Source organism: Coregonus clupeaformis, unplaced genomic scaffold (genome assembly GCF_020615455.1).
Source record: "Coregonus clupeaformis isolate EN_2021a unplaced genomic scaffold, ASM2061545v1 scaf0020, whole genome shotgun sequence".
Classification (NCBI taxonomy): domain Eukaryota; kingdom Metazoa; phylum Chordata; class Actinopteri; order Salmoniformes; family Salmonidae; genus Coregonus; species Coregonus clupeaformis.
Window position 1 is genome coordinate 1,167,338 of NW_025533475.1, and position 14,698 is coordinate 1,182,035.

The window sequence follows — 14,698 nt, forward strand, 5'->3', positions numbered from 1 at the left end:
TCATTTGCGTTATCCACATTGGTTAAATCGGCTGTCAGTCCGTAAAGGCGCGCTCAAGAACGTTTAAAACTCATTGGATAAAAAGTACAAACCAATCAGCGTACTTTTAATATTTTGATGATGACCATTGGTTACTGTGTTGCGCTCGTTCGGGTTTACCTCATGCTTTGGCTCTTATAATAGGTTATTTCCCATACATGTGGTAAAAGGATTTATGAACCGCCCTGGCGCGATTTGCAACGCGGGAAATACTTGCAGAAGTAGGAGCACACATTGTATCCACATTGACAGTGTGAACCTTACCATTTTTTTGTTAATTAATTAATTTTTGTGCTATTTCTTATAAGGAATTGTGGCGCGGTTTTCTACGTCATTGGAAATGAAGAATATTTTCACTCCTGATTGAATAGCTGAATTTTGTGGGACACTTTCAGTCTTATAGCTGCTTAACCCAACTTTTATAAGAAGGCTATTTTGCTAAAGTTAGGTTACTTGACAGCAAAGCTGGGTAAATAGCTTTTTATTTTAATGGCAAGTGATTCCTGAGCATTGTGATACAATTTTAGATTTTATCAGCTTTTGACACATTCGTCTTTCATCTCAACGATGGCCGAGAACAAGCATCCTCAAGTAATTTTTTGCAACGACTCTCCAAAGAGGGTCCTGGTGTCTGTGATCAAAACCACCCCGATCAAGCCCAGGAAGAGCGAGTCTCTGATACCGATCAGCCCTGGATTCAGCGACTTCATGGTGTACCCGTGGAGGTGGGGGGAGAACGCCCATAATGTGAGCCTGAGCCCGGGCTCCGTGAACGGGGCTGCCTCCCCTACCGGGACCAACACCGCCAGCGAGGCGGACATGGGTGCCTCCCCTGACCAGATGAAGGTAGGATAAGTTTGAGGTTGTTTTTCATGTTGTTTAGCCTAATAGCATTGTGTTGTGTTGAAGTTGAAATCCTATCCGGTAGGCTACTTTAGATCTTGCATGAATTGTGTCTGGTATGACACCGTAATAACTGAAACATTAGCATTTATTTGCATGTAACTTTCAGTTGTTTGTTGTATTAAATAATCTCGCAATGAATGTGATTATCGGTTACTTTGCTTCAACTTTAGAATCTTAGTGATCATGTTACATTCACAGGATGGCTAGGCCGCTGGCAAGATAAAAGTTAACTTTACACTGCATCATTGAATGATGCAATCTAGACGCAATCTGAATAGCTGTCCAAGTTTTTTTATAAGGGTCCGTATCTTTGATACAGTGCTTGTAAACAAAAATAAAGTATTTTGAGTGAAACGGATACTCGGACAAGTGTATTAAAAAAACGCCCGCGCTCACGGGGTGACATGATGGATTTTAAACCCCAGGCAGCTGTCATATGTGACGTCGCGTCGCCCGCCAAAAATGTTACCGGATGTGCTTGGAATAAATTAATACATGCACCTTTCAGCACCATTCATTGAACAAAATATAATGTAGCAATTATTTGAAATTGGATTGTTGTCAAGAATTGGACAGTCACATTTCACCATGCATTAGTCATTTTTAGGTAACCAATGACCACATTAATTTTTGTTTAGCATAATGATAGGTCATACCATTTTTTAAAACTGTTGATATGGAATAATGCTGCATTCTAAACAGTTGTAAGCCTACATTCACTATTCAAAAAGTAAATAAAGCTGCATTTATTAATGTAACTGTTGTTAACTTTATTTCCACTTTGTTTTCAGGACGGTAAAGAGGACGGTATTCGGCGTGGCCGCCCGCGTGCTGACACTGTCCGTGAGTTGATCAACGAGGGGGAGAGCTCCTCCAGCCGCATCCGCTGCAACATCTGCAACCGTGTGTTCCCTAGAGAGAAATCCCTACAGGCCCACAAGAGAACACACACAGGTGAGAAAAGTCTACAGGCCCACAAGAGAACACAAACAGGTGAAAGCAGAGCACAGATGTCCCTAACACACTGACACCCAAACTACCAGGACATTATGCGGTTCCCTGTGTTACAACACCAATACACTGCTCACTTTTATAGGCATCTGCTAGAAAAATAGAACAATTACAAACTAATAACTCTCTCTGTTCTCTCCCAGGGGAGAGGCCTTACCCGTGTGACTACCCTGACTGTGGCAAGGCTTTTGTCCAGAGTGGCCAGCTAAAGACCCACCAGCGCCTTCACACCGGAGAGAAGCCCTTTGTCTGCTCTGAGAAAGGTGAGCACACAGCTAGACCATCACCCTTTACATAGGTGGTACCTTTAGACCTTTCTCATAGGAGGGGTGCAGAATCCACCAAATGGAAAAGCATTGACACTAACTCTGATATCATTTTTCTCTCCCAAGCCTGTGGCAGTCGCTTTACCCATGCTAACCGACACTGCCCAAAGCACCCATATGCCCGTTTGAAGAGAGAAGACCCCAAGGAGGGACCAGACAAGGCCCAGTCTGTGGACAACAAGGCTGTGGCAGAGTGGCTGGCAAAGTGAGTGGCTCTGGAGGGAGGTGGACAGGCAGATCAGACGGATAGTAAAACAAGTGAAGCGATTGAGCGATCTCACCTTATTCTGCACACCCCAATACTCACCATATCCCCCCATTGTCTCTCTGTGTTGTGGCAGGTACTGGCAGACCCGTGAGCAGCGTGCCCCTGTGCCCACCAAGGGGAAACCCCAGGGCAAGGGTGGGGTGGAGGACCAGGAGCAGCAGGACCCCCGGGAGTTTCTCCAATCAGATGAGGAGGAAGAGGAGGAGCCAATGGAGGAAGAGAAGGGCAACGGGGGCGGGGCTGCCAGACGGAGTCTACAAGAGCAACGGGAGCGTCTCCATGGTGCGCTGGCGCTCATTGAGCTGGCTAATAACCTGTCTGCCTGAAACCCCACCCATATCCCAGTGTTGAAACCCTCCCCAGTCAACCCCCTTCTGCCTCCCTGCGCAATGTGTTCTGGGTAGAGGTTGTCTGTAGGGAAACCCATCTAGGATAAGCTTACCCTCCCCAAATACTTAACCATTAATGGGGGGAAATGCTAAGCAGACCTTAGATCAGTATATGGGGGTAACTTCTTCTCCATGTGCAGTGTGGGGCAGGCACAAGCTAAAAGCACCTTATTCAGCTTCCAATTGTATCCTTATTAGGCTGCTAAGATTGTAGATTACAGGCGGCTTGGTGGTACCTTCATTGGGGAGGCCTGGCTCATAATAATGGCTGGAATGGAATAAATGGAACGGTATCAACCACGTCGTTTCCATGTGCTTGATACCATTCCATTCTCTACATTCCATCCACTATTATGAGCCTCCCATCACCAGCCTCCTGTGTTGTAGATGTCAATATATGAAGAATGTTATACTCTCCTTTGCCTTATAAAGACTGGAGGAGAGTACCTTTTAAGGTTTTGTTTAGTTTTGTTTGCACTTTGGTGGTAACGAGTTATTTGTTATGTCTTTTACTTTTGAAGATAAAGTATATTGTGTGAGTATGTTTATATAATGAAAGTATATGTGGATTTAGCTCAGATGGAAGGAGTGATACAGGGTGCGGTCAGTCATAGGACAGGTGTATCTAAATACTGGAAAGTGGATTCCTCTCCTGATTCTCTGATCTGGACTGTGACACGATAGGTGTAAAAGCAATGTGGTGGAAGCTTATCAGGGTATTTCGCTTCCACCTGTCCAGTTCTTTCAGATCAGTGAAAGAGAGTAGACGAGGGGAGGAAGTCACTGTAGAGACTATCGAGATGCAACCCCATTGTTAGAAGAAGAGGGGGTCATTGCAAGCCTAATCTACAGTAGTGGCTGGCCACAAGCTTTCACAAGAATTCAAGCTCCAACCCCTTCACCTATTAAACGTATCACACCCAGAACTGTAGCTATAACCTGGGAGGGACAACTCTGGTCCTGGAGGGCCACAGAGTGAGTAGACGTAGCTCCATATCAGCTCCTAACAAACCTGATCCAGATTATCATTTTATGGGGATTTAGACCACAATTAGTTTAGTCAGGTGTGTTAGAGCTGGGCTGGAACAAAAGCCTGCCTATGCTATGGCTGTGAAGGCGTTGGCCTTCTCTGCTCTAACCAAATCACATGGCCAGACAGACGGAAGAGGAATATGTAAAGTTATTAGTGTCGCCATCTTTTATATTAAAAGATTCTGGCTGATTGGAGATACGGACGTGGTTGCCCCATTGGTGGTGTACGTACAAGTCTTCTCTATAATCAAAGTTTCATAGGTATTTATTTCATCATGTTTATTTGTCCTTTTTGTTAACGATTTGCTATCACAAGCTGTCTCCGAGTACTGACATATAGTTCCATTGAAGAGTTTATTGCTCATCGCCTCCCTCAAATGATTAAGTATCTATCGACGTCAACTTATAGCCGTTAGAATTGTACTCCCCTTTGCAGCAGCACTTGTATCTACAGTATCTGCTATTAAGTTTAGCATTTATGGATTAAGCTTCCAATGTAACGTTTCCACCAATTAGACCAGTCTAGAGAAATGGCACTTGTTTCTACATAAAGGGAGGGTGTAATGATTGCTTGGCATTGGCGAGGTTTTATTATTTGTTAGTAACACTACATCTCTTAACATTGTGTAAAGCTTTTATGGTAAATGGCCAATTGTTTTTAAATATATGTTTTTGTTGTTTCATAAGGTTTGTGCTTCCTGCAACACCCAGATCCTTTATTGGCCATACGTGATTAAATATGTCGTATCCCATTGGGCACAAACTGGTTGAATCAACGTTGTTTCCAAGGCATAAAAAAAAAAACGATGTTATGTCGTTGAATCAACGTGAAAACTGATTGGATTTGCAAGAAGTCATTCATGTAAAGGACTTTAGGGAATGTTTGTCTTTTTCACCCAACCTTTAACCTAAATCCAAGGACATGGTTCAATTGTTTGTTGATTTTACTTTGAATTCACGTTAGTTGACAATTCAAATGTAAATCAAAACTAGATGTTGAATTGACATCTGTGTCCAGTGGGATGACGTCCAATACATTTTTTTGATAGAGTACAGGTTAAACTGGAAGACAATGATTTTGTTGATAATCAAAACAACCCAAGTATAGTGTATATATCTTGTATCTTGTATATGTATTTTGAACACTTTATTATTTGGTTTAAAAATGTTTCGGCAGTTAATATATTCCACGACTTGTTTGTTAGAAAAAGAGAAACCAAATCTACAGTACAAGAGCTTTGAAGTTGATGTTTAAATGATTATGAAATTCACTCTCCCTCCCACCATGTTAACAGACCATAGTCAGCATTGTGTGTTTTAGGCCTTAATGGGAAATGTTCTGACTTGTTTTGTAGAGATGACATTGTTGATGTTTAAAACAGTTTCTCTTTACAGGCAGTCCACACTGTTGGTACTTGTTGGTTTTCAATAAACACCATCAATGATCATGATCCAAGAGCCAGTTTAATTCCTTCTAGTTTATTGCTATGCTAATGATTGATAAGGGCTGCATCATCACTACACTGCAGTTCAGTTGTCCTTGAACATACAGCTCAATACACTACAGTCTCTGTCTCACACATTTTCAAGAGGTGCTTAATAACCACAAGTGGCCATTGCTATTTACACATGTAGTAATATGCATGTATAGTAACACTTGTCTTGATGACACAATTAAATTACAGGTTTCAACTTGCAACACAAATAATAAAACATTTGTCAAAAATATGATTATAATTCATCATAAAAGATACATTAAAACATACAAAATGTAAGAACTTTTGCTCCAATATGGAGCAGTTACAAAGGGTTGTGCTTACAGTCCAGAAAAATAAAACTATGACCAGATGCATCACAGGTGTATTCACTTATACATTGTGTTCAGGCAGTGCTCCCTTGAAAAAGAGGCCTTGGTCTCAATGGGACTCCCTGATAAAATAACGGTTAAATAAAGATAACTTATTTCACAAGGAGTCGGTCTGTGGAATCTTCCATAATGGGAATCTTTAGCTGATCCTGGTTTGTCTGTGTTTTGCTTCCATTGCATTGGGATGGTTTGCTGCTGCCGTGGAACGTCAGGTAGGAATACACAAGTCCCCCTGACATACTGACGAGAAGAGACAACTATAGAGTTGGACATTGAAACAGAATGGCATAGCAACAGCTTCTTGTGCTAATGTGTAATTAATAAATAAATCAGTTGTTACCAAATATTCAACCCTAGGAAGTTTGTCCATGAAAACAGGTAATCTCCACCTAAAAACATACCGATGTAGGCCACAGCAACATTCTGAGGAAAACAACTGATATTAATACACTATATAGTTGACATGACATGACATGATATTCATGGGCATGTGGACTCATTAGAAGGAAATGATCAGAATAGGATTCACCACAGGCATTTGCATCAGGGTTGCATTTGAAAACACTCACTGACCCCGACCCAGCTGTGTCAATAACCCCAAATGTTAGGAGCAAACATATTGACCCACATGTTACTGGTCCACGTGTTCCTCTTACCTTAATTGCTCCCACCACTGTGGTGGTGAGTGCTGAGTTGTAGTGGCTACACAGCACTATGGAATACATCAGCACAAACCTGAAACAGAGAGAAGCACAATATCTTCTTATTAATAAGGCCGCCACCACCACCCCCTACTGGGAGTCTATTTTAGGTTTTGATATGTTCTAAGAATTGTTAAAGGAAGTTGTGTCGGCAACGATGGAGCCCAATGGGACAACGTCAAGGCTAAGGTGAGGCGTGTCTCAGTGTTCTGCTCTGCCTCCGGTTGGTAAGGAAGGATATCCTCATTCAGTCTACACTTCATTGTTCTTATAATGTTGAACATCAACATATCAAATTGCATAGTTTAGGTGGAATAATGCCCCTTTAACAGCCATAGAGAAAGGGATACGCCGGCAGTTTCTCTTTCAGTAAGTTGTACACTTACCCCATGATGCAGGACATAAGGAAGCAAGAAACAAAGTGGGTGTTCAACCACTGTTCATACGTGATGGCCTGTCAACACAAAAACACACACATAGACAGGTCAGACAGACAGGGATTAGCTGATACTAAATCTGTGCCTAAAATCAACGACTATCCTGAGAAAATGGGAAATGCATTTACCTTGTGTAAATCCCCAGTGAATGCACTCGCCAAAAGAGTTGGAATGAAAATGATGAATGCATTGTAAAATAAGATTCCATATTTTCCAAGACCCTTTCAAGAAATAGAAAATGAAATTTTATGTGAGTCAGAATTACACGAAACAGTTAGCTAGTCAACTTCTCAACTATAAAGAGGAGAGTGTTGCTGGAGCTTAAATTATCCACAGTGCAACCATGTTACACATGCTGCACTGTTTAAGGGTGGGCGTCCTAACAAATGAATCAACCTCACTTAACCTGGCCACATTTAGGTCATTATCCTGCAAATTCAGACCCTACACAATTACATTTTACATTTTAGTCATTTAGCAGACGCTCTTATCCAGAGCGACTTACAGTTAGTGCATACATTATTATTTTTCATACCCCCTGTGGGAATCGAACCCACAACCCTGGCATTGCAAACGCCATGCTCTATCAACTGAGCTACATCCCTGCCGGCCATTTCCTCCCCTACCCTGGGCCAATTGCACGCTGCCCCATGGGTCTCCCGGTCGCGGCCGGCTACGACAGAGCCTGGATTCGAACCAGGATCTCTAGTGGCACAGCTAGCACTGCGATTCAGTGCCTTAGACCACTGCGCCACAATGCAACCAATAGAGCACAGGTCACTCTTTCAGCAATACCTCACCTCCTCACCTTTCCTCACTTGGCTGGAATGTAAACATGCATGATGAAAATGTACAATAGAAAAAGCTATCGATTGTTGCAATACAAGGCCTTGATTCATCCAACCTGCCTTAGAAATATGTATGCAGTCTCCTGTGCCTGTTTAAGAATATCTTAATCTGAAAACTGGAAGTATCTACCTGTAAGGAGAATCTAGTATCAGGTGCTTGGTATTTTCAAAGTATCCAGAACCATTCTGGGATTTTATTTGACAAGGGTAAAAAAGGAACGTTTACGTGCTCAAATCAATGTGTTATCTCTTATTATTATAATGTGGCAAGAATGTGTCCTACCTCAGTTTCCAGTTTCTTCTTGGTGTACACACCACTGGCAGCAGTGAAGACATCATTAAGCAGAATGAACATGTAGCCCTCTGCATCAAAGGCCAAGTCAGAGCTATGGGAGAAAATAAAGGGAACATTTTATTCATAATGGTAATGAAGACTTCCTTCAAAGTACCCTTGATGTTTTCGAAAGTAATATCAAGCAAAGAAGAGTAGTTCACTCGACAGGAATATGTTAACAGTGTGAACATTTCAGTTGCAACTTACCTTGCAGCCACCAAAGCTCCAAAAACGATGGCCAAAACACTGTAGATCAGACGGTTAGGGTAACATTTTCTGGAGAGGATATTAAAATTCACATGTTAATACTATAAGACTGAACTATAAAAAAAAAAAAAAGAGCAGTTACGATGACAAAATATACAGATGTGAAAGAATTGCCACAAACTTCAATATCCTTGCTTCCATGATCATTGTCATCAATATGGTGAACTTCCTTAGTACTGTGAACATGGGTAAGCTGTAAAAGGATTAAATCGATCAATCACATTTTATCTGATTTTTTATAAATGCATTTGTCAGAGTGCTTGGCAGCCCTGGTCTAAATCCCTATGAGTAGAGGTTGGTGTTTAAGTTGTACACACTGTAATTGAGGTGATATCTGAAACTAATGCAAGTTTCACTCATGAATTTAGACTCCATTGTACCTTAACTTCTTTGTACTCGCCAGTCCTGTTATGTGGTTTCCAACATACAGCAGAGGTAGAGGGAAGATCTGTATTGCAATAATTCATTTAATGAATGAATTCAAGATGGTATATTGACGGCAAACTGCAAAAATACATCTTGGAACATTGACTCTTTGTGGCTTATTGTGGTTCACCTTTTGTTGTATGCATCTGTGACGGACAGGCATAGGATTAAAACAAGAATATAACAAACTTACTTTACTTAATAAAAACACTTACTTTTATGAAAATACTTCTGTCAAAGTCTTGAAAGTGAACTGTTTGGTTCATTTTAGCAGCATAGAGAATGATGATTGTAGTGGCCATCTGGAAAAAGGGGGAAATCAAGAGGGGGTTGGATATTTATGAGAAGATGGTAATTCCATACTCAGATGGTGTAGAAGATAGAAGTTTTGCCTTACTGACAATGGATCAGATATTTTTTTCATCAACAATTTGGTTTGGTGGTTATGATGATACAAAGGTAATCTGATCGTAGATCTGTAGTGCAACTTCTACCTCAAGAATCCTGAATTGAGGTATATTACCTGACCAATTCCTAGAAACATGTACGAGGGAAATCTAAGAAAGAGAAAAGAGATGTTATTGGTCAATCAGGAAGACGTTTTAATAAACTGTAACAACCCCATAATAACTAGCTGCCTGTTGGAGCCTCATGTGCAGTGGTGCCTGGAGAAGTGGGCATTGTCTAATTTTGCTGAAATATCCCAAACGGCCCGCCCGGCAAAGGAACGGCGCCCTGTGTGAAAAAGATTCAGTGACATACACTCTGAATGACCTAAAGCGATAAATCCCATATTGGTCTTGGTAGGCTGATAGTAGGCATATTATTGAAATAGATAAATGAGATTCAACTGAGTCAGAAATTCACAGGTTTCAGATCTTTCCCATTCTTTTCAGGTTGTTTTCACTCGGTCACACTTTTTTAATAGAATAACAACAAAATTGGATGTTCTAAGTCCACAACAATGCTTAAATCACATCAGCAGACCACTTGAGGTCAGGGAAAAATCTAAGAAATTTAGATTTGAGTGTAGTTACCCTTTAATTTTAGCACTGCTTGTTTGGTTAATGGTGTTTCTGTAGTGCACATGAGATGGAGTTTGCAAAACAAATGGCCACTGGATTGGTGCAAATAATCATGATATCATCTGCCAGGTAGGCATAGGCTACTTTGTAGCTATACTGAACAAAAATATAAACGCAACATGTAAAGTCTTGGTCCCATGTGCTGAAATAAAAGATCCCCGACATTTTCCATACGCACATAAAGCTTATTTCTCTCAAATGTTGTGCACAAATGTGTTTACATCCCTGTTAGTGAACATTTCTAATTTGCCAAGATAATCCATCCATCTGACAGGCATATCAAGAAGCTGATTAAACAGCATGATCATCACACAGGTGCACCTTGTGCTGGGGACAATAAAAGGACACTAAAATGTGCAGTTTTGTCACACAACACAATGGCACAGATGTCTCAAGTTGAGGGAGCATGCAATTGGCACGCTGACTGCAGGAATGTCCACCAGAGCTGTTGCCAGAGAATTTAATGTTAATTTCTCTACCATAAGCCGCCTCCAACATCGTTTTAGAGAATTTGGCAGTACGTCCAACCGGCCTCACAACCACGTGTAACCACGCCTACCCAGGACCTGCATATCTGGCTTCTTCACCTGCGGGATCGTCTGAGACCAGCCACCCGGACAGCTGATGAAACAAGAGTTTGCACAACCAAAGAATTTCTGCACAAACTGTCAGAAACCGTCTCAGGGAAGCTCATCTGCATGCTCGTTGTCCTCACCAGGGTATTGACCTGACTGCAGTTAGGCGTCGTAACCGACTTCAGTGGGTAAATGCTGACCGTCAATGGCCACTAGCACGCTGGAGAAGTGTGCTCTTCATGGATGAATCCAGGTTTCAACTGTACCGGGCAGATGGCAGACCTCGTGTGGGCGAGCGGTTTGCAGATGTCAATGTTGTGAACAAGAGTGCCCCATGGTGGAGGTGGGGTTATGGTATGGGGAGGCATAAACTACAGACAACGAACACAATTGAATTTTATCGATGGCAATTTGAATACACAGAGATACCGTGATGAGATCCTGAGGCCCATTGTCGTGCCATTCATCTGCCGCCATCACCTCATGTTTCAGCATGATAATGCACGGCACCATATCGCAAGGATCTGTACACAATTCCTGTAAGCTAAAAATGTCCCAGTTCTTCCATGGCCTGCATACTCACCAGACATGTCACCCATTGAGCATGTTTGGGATGCTCTGGATTGATGTGTACAACAGCATGTTCCAGTTCCCGCCAATATCTAGCAACTTCGCATAGCCATTGAAGAGGAGTGGGACAACATTCTACAGGCCACAATCAACAGCCTGATCAACTCTATGTGAAGGAGATGTGTGGCGATGCATGATTGCAAATGGTGGTCAAACCAGATACTGACTGGTTTTCTGATCCACCACGACCCTACCTTTTTAAAAGGTATCTGTGACCAACAGATGCATATCTGTATTCCCAGTCATGTGAAATCCATAAATTACGGCCTAATACATTTATTTCAATTGACAGATTTCCTTTTATGAACTGCAACTCAGTAAAATCGTTAATTGTTGCATGTTGTGTTTATATCCAGGGTAGGGGAGGGAATGGCCGGCAGGGATGTAGCTCAGTTGGTAGAGCATGGTGTTTGCAACGCCAGGGTTGTGGGTTTGATTCCCACGGGGGGCCAGTATGAAAAATATAAAAAATAATGTATGCACTCACTAACTGTAAGTCGCTCTGGATAAGAGCATCTGCTAAATGACTAAAATGTAATTGTAGATTTTTGTTCAGTGTAGTTAACATTTCATTGAAAAGGTTTTTGGGAAAGCCTTTCCATCTACCAGAAGACAGTTAGGCCTATCATTAGCATTGCTATATTTTTCCTGTTCCTTAATTGTTTGAAACCTGGACGTTTTTCTTCATATTATAAGTAATGTTCCCACCATAGAAGCCTGGAGGCAATTCGTGTATAGACTTCCTCATATGTGCTCTCCTGTTTTATTGGTTTTCAAAATCAACTTTCTTTCATTGTCTAGCAGGCAAAGGAATTATCTTAGTCATATTACCAACCAATGATAGCGGTTGCATCTTTAGATCACCCATCTTTCTAAATTTCTAAGGGATATTTACATCTCTGTCCATGAAACCGCTCGCATGTGCGGTACGCATTTTAGAACTGTGTTTTCCAGCCAATTGCATTTTTGAACATTTGCACGTAGGCTTACCGCTGTGTGCACATTGGAGCACTTAAAATGTTAAGAAATAATAGTTTATCAACAACTTAAGCTAAACATTCTGATCTGTTCCATCAGCCTTATTAATTGATAGGGCGTATACATCCACTACACTACTTTGATACGCATCGTGAGGATTAAGAAGTGAGTATATGCAATGACCACAAAAAATGTGGATATCCGGCGTATACCCTACCACTGCTCAAGTTGCCATGCTCATGCCACGTTCAAAACAACAGGGAACTCGGAAATATCCGATTTACGACTTCAGTGTGTTCAAGATCAAGACAACTGGGAACTAGGAAAAAAATAGTTTTTTTTCATCCAACTAGGAATTCCAAGTCGGGAACTCGGGCCTCTTTCTAGAGCTCCGACCTAAAGATCACTTAAGTCATAATTTCACTTTTTTCGAGTTCCCAGTTGTCTTGAAAGCACCACACTTTCACGGGATTTGTAGCGAATATTGACCGAAGTAACCTCTATGCACAGTAAGCAATGCAGTGACGAAACGATCTTACCTGTAGTTTGTGAGAATCGTTTTGTTCACAACAATGATCAAGAATGAACTGACGGCGTAGAACGCAGCAGAGAGAAACTTCAATAGTCCGGAATGTTCGGCTTCTGGCAAGTTAGCTGAGGTAGACTTGGCAGACATTACTTCCAGAATAGTTGTAATCGTCAAAATGTCAAATGATCTCCGCTGCTTTCACTTCGGCTTTGTCATGATCATGTGGAGGAAGTGTTATTAGAGTGGGCGGGGATTGTTCAAACAGGCAGTGATTATTTTTTATTAGTTTTAGTTTTATTGTCACATATACCGGATAGGTGCAGTGAAAAAGTGTTATGAAGGAAATGTGTACAATTACATAATTCTGGAAGATTATAAGTAATTTTTCCTATCTTTACTTTTACATAAAAGAAGGGAGGAGAAATACATCTAGTGCCAAATATAGACGTAATGTCATTTTGCTGAATCATATGGGCTGCTGCATGATTATTCACAATTAATTTCCAGTGATGGTCAAAATTGTCAACTTCTAGGCTATAATATAGGCCTAATCTTTTGTTTGTAGAATGACATGGAATTTGAATCATGGCTGCCTGAAGTAGGCAAACGAGTCAATCTAACACACACAAAGATAAGAATTGATGTAAATTTCATAATTGAAGATGGTATGGATACACTGGATGGCTATAATTATTTTATTACTCCATAACATAGTTGATGATTTATTACCTATTACAGCTGTAAAAATGCTCACTGTCAGGCAGAATAGCTTAGAGGTTAAGAGCGATAGGCCAGTAACTGAAAGTTTGCTGGTTCAAATCCCTGAGTCGAGTAGTGGAAAAATATTTCGTTGTTCTCTTGAGCAAGGCACTTAACCCTAATTGCTCCTGTAAATCGCTCTGGATAAGAGCATCTGCTGAAAAGTCCATTAGAGGATGTCATTGTGGAATTTGTTTAAAAAAAAATTAGGCCAGTGCAAACTTTGCACCTTTCTTTTAGTTCAAACTTGATCTAGTCCCAGACGGGATATCTGATCTGGTCCCGGGCTAGATCAACCTGTGTCTATTTAGCTGTGTATATGTGTATCTGTTTGTCTGTCTGTCTGTCTCTCTGTCAGTCTGTCTCTCTGTCTGTTTGTCCACACAGGTCACATTCTCCCAGCTGGAAGTCAAATTGAAATTCTGTGAATGTAACTGAATAATACGATCAGAACAGTTCCTCATATGCATACAGTGAAGGAAAAAAGTATTTGATCCCCTGCTGATTTTGTACGTTTGCCCACTGACAAAGAAATGATCAGTCTATAATTTTAATGGTAGGTTTATTTATAATAATAATAATAATATGCCATTTAGCAGACGCTTTTATCCAAAGCGACTTACAGTCATGTGTGCAAACATTTTTACGTATGGGTGGTCCCGGGGATCGAACCCACTACCCTGGCGTTACAAGCGCCGTGCTCTACCAGCTGAGCTACAGAGGACCACTATTTGAACAGTGAGCGACAGAATAACAACAAAAAAATCCAGAAAAACTCATGTCAAAAATGTTATAAATTTATTTGCATTTTAATGAGGGAAATAAGTATTTGACCCCCTCTCAATCAGAAAGATTTCTGGCTCCCAGGTGTCTTTTATACAGGTAACGAGCTGAGATTAGGAGCACACTCTTAAATGGAGTGCTCCTAATCTCAGTTTGTTACCTGTATAAAAGATACCTGTCCACAGAAGCAATCAATCAATCAGAATCCAAACTCTCCACCATGGCCAAGACCAAAGAGCTCTCCAAGGATGTCAGGGACAAGATTGTAGACCTACACAAGGCTGGAATGGGCTACAAGACCATCTTCAAGCACCTTGGTGAGAGGTGACAACAGTTGACAACAGTTGGTGCGATTATTCGCAAATGGAAGAAACACAAAAGACCTGTCAATCTCCCTCGGCCTGGGGCTCCATGCAAGATCTCACCTCGTGGAGTTGCAATGATCATGAGAACGGTAAGGAATCAGCCCAGAACTACACGGGAGGATCTTGTCAATGATCTCAAGGCA

At 41.3% G+C, this 14,698-nt stretch overlaps 2 protein-coding genes across 2 annotated transcripts; one reads left to right on the forward strand and one right to left on the reverse strand.

Moving 5' to 3' along the window:
• Nucleotides 1-215: 215 nt before the first annotated feature.
• On the forward strand, nucleotides 216-5,422 carry LOC121581891 (zinc finger protein 367). Its single transcript, XM_041897284.2, has 5 exons — nucleotides 216-885; nucleotides 1,737-1,899; nucleotides 2,100-2,219; nucleotides 2,349-2,487; nucleotides 2,624-5,422. The coding sequence occupies exons 1-5, from the start codon at nucleotides 607-609 to the stop codon at nucleotides 2,874-2,876; spliced, it is 954 nt and encodes a 317-aa protein (XP_041753218.1). The 5' UTR covers nucleotides 216-606; the 3' UTR covers nucleotides 2,877-5,422.
• Nucleotides 5,417-12,859, reverse strand: LOC121581890 (UDP-N-acetylglucosamine/UDP-glucose/GDP-mannose transporter-like). The gene is made up of 12 exons (XM_041897283.2): nucleotides 12,659-12,859; nucleotides 9,375-9,408; nucleotides 9,067-9,153; nucleotides 8,806-8,873; nucleotides 8,547-8,618; nucleotides 8,366-8,434; nucleotides 8,108-8,210; nucleotides 7,105-7,197; nucleotides 6,926-6,993; nucleotides 6,495-6,573; nucleotides 6,179-6,261; nucleotides 5,417-6,078 (listed from the first exon to the last, which is right to left on the reverse strand). The coding sequence occupies exons 1-12, from the start codon at nucleotides 12,793-12,795 to the stop codon at nucleotides 5,931-5,933; spliced, it is 1,041 nt and encodes a 346-aa protein (XP_041753217.1). The 5' UTR covers nucleotides 12,796-12,859; the 3' UTR covers nucleotides 5,417-5,930.
• Nucleotides 12,860-14,698: the final 1,839 nt, after the last annotated feature.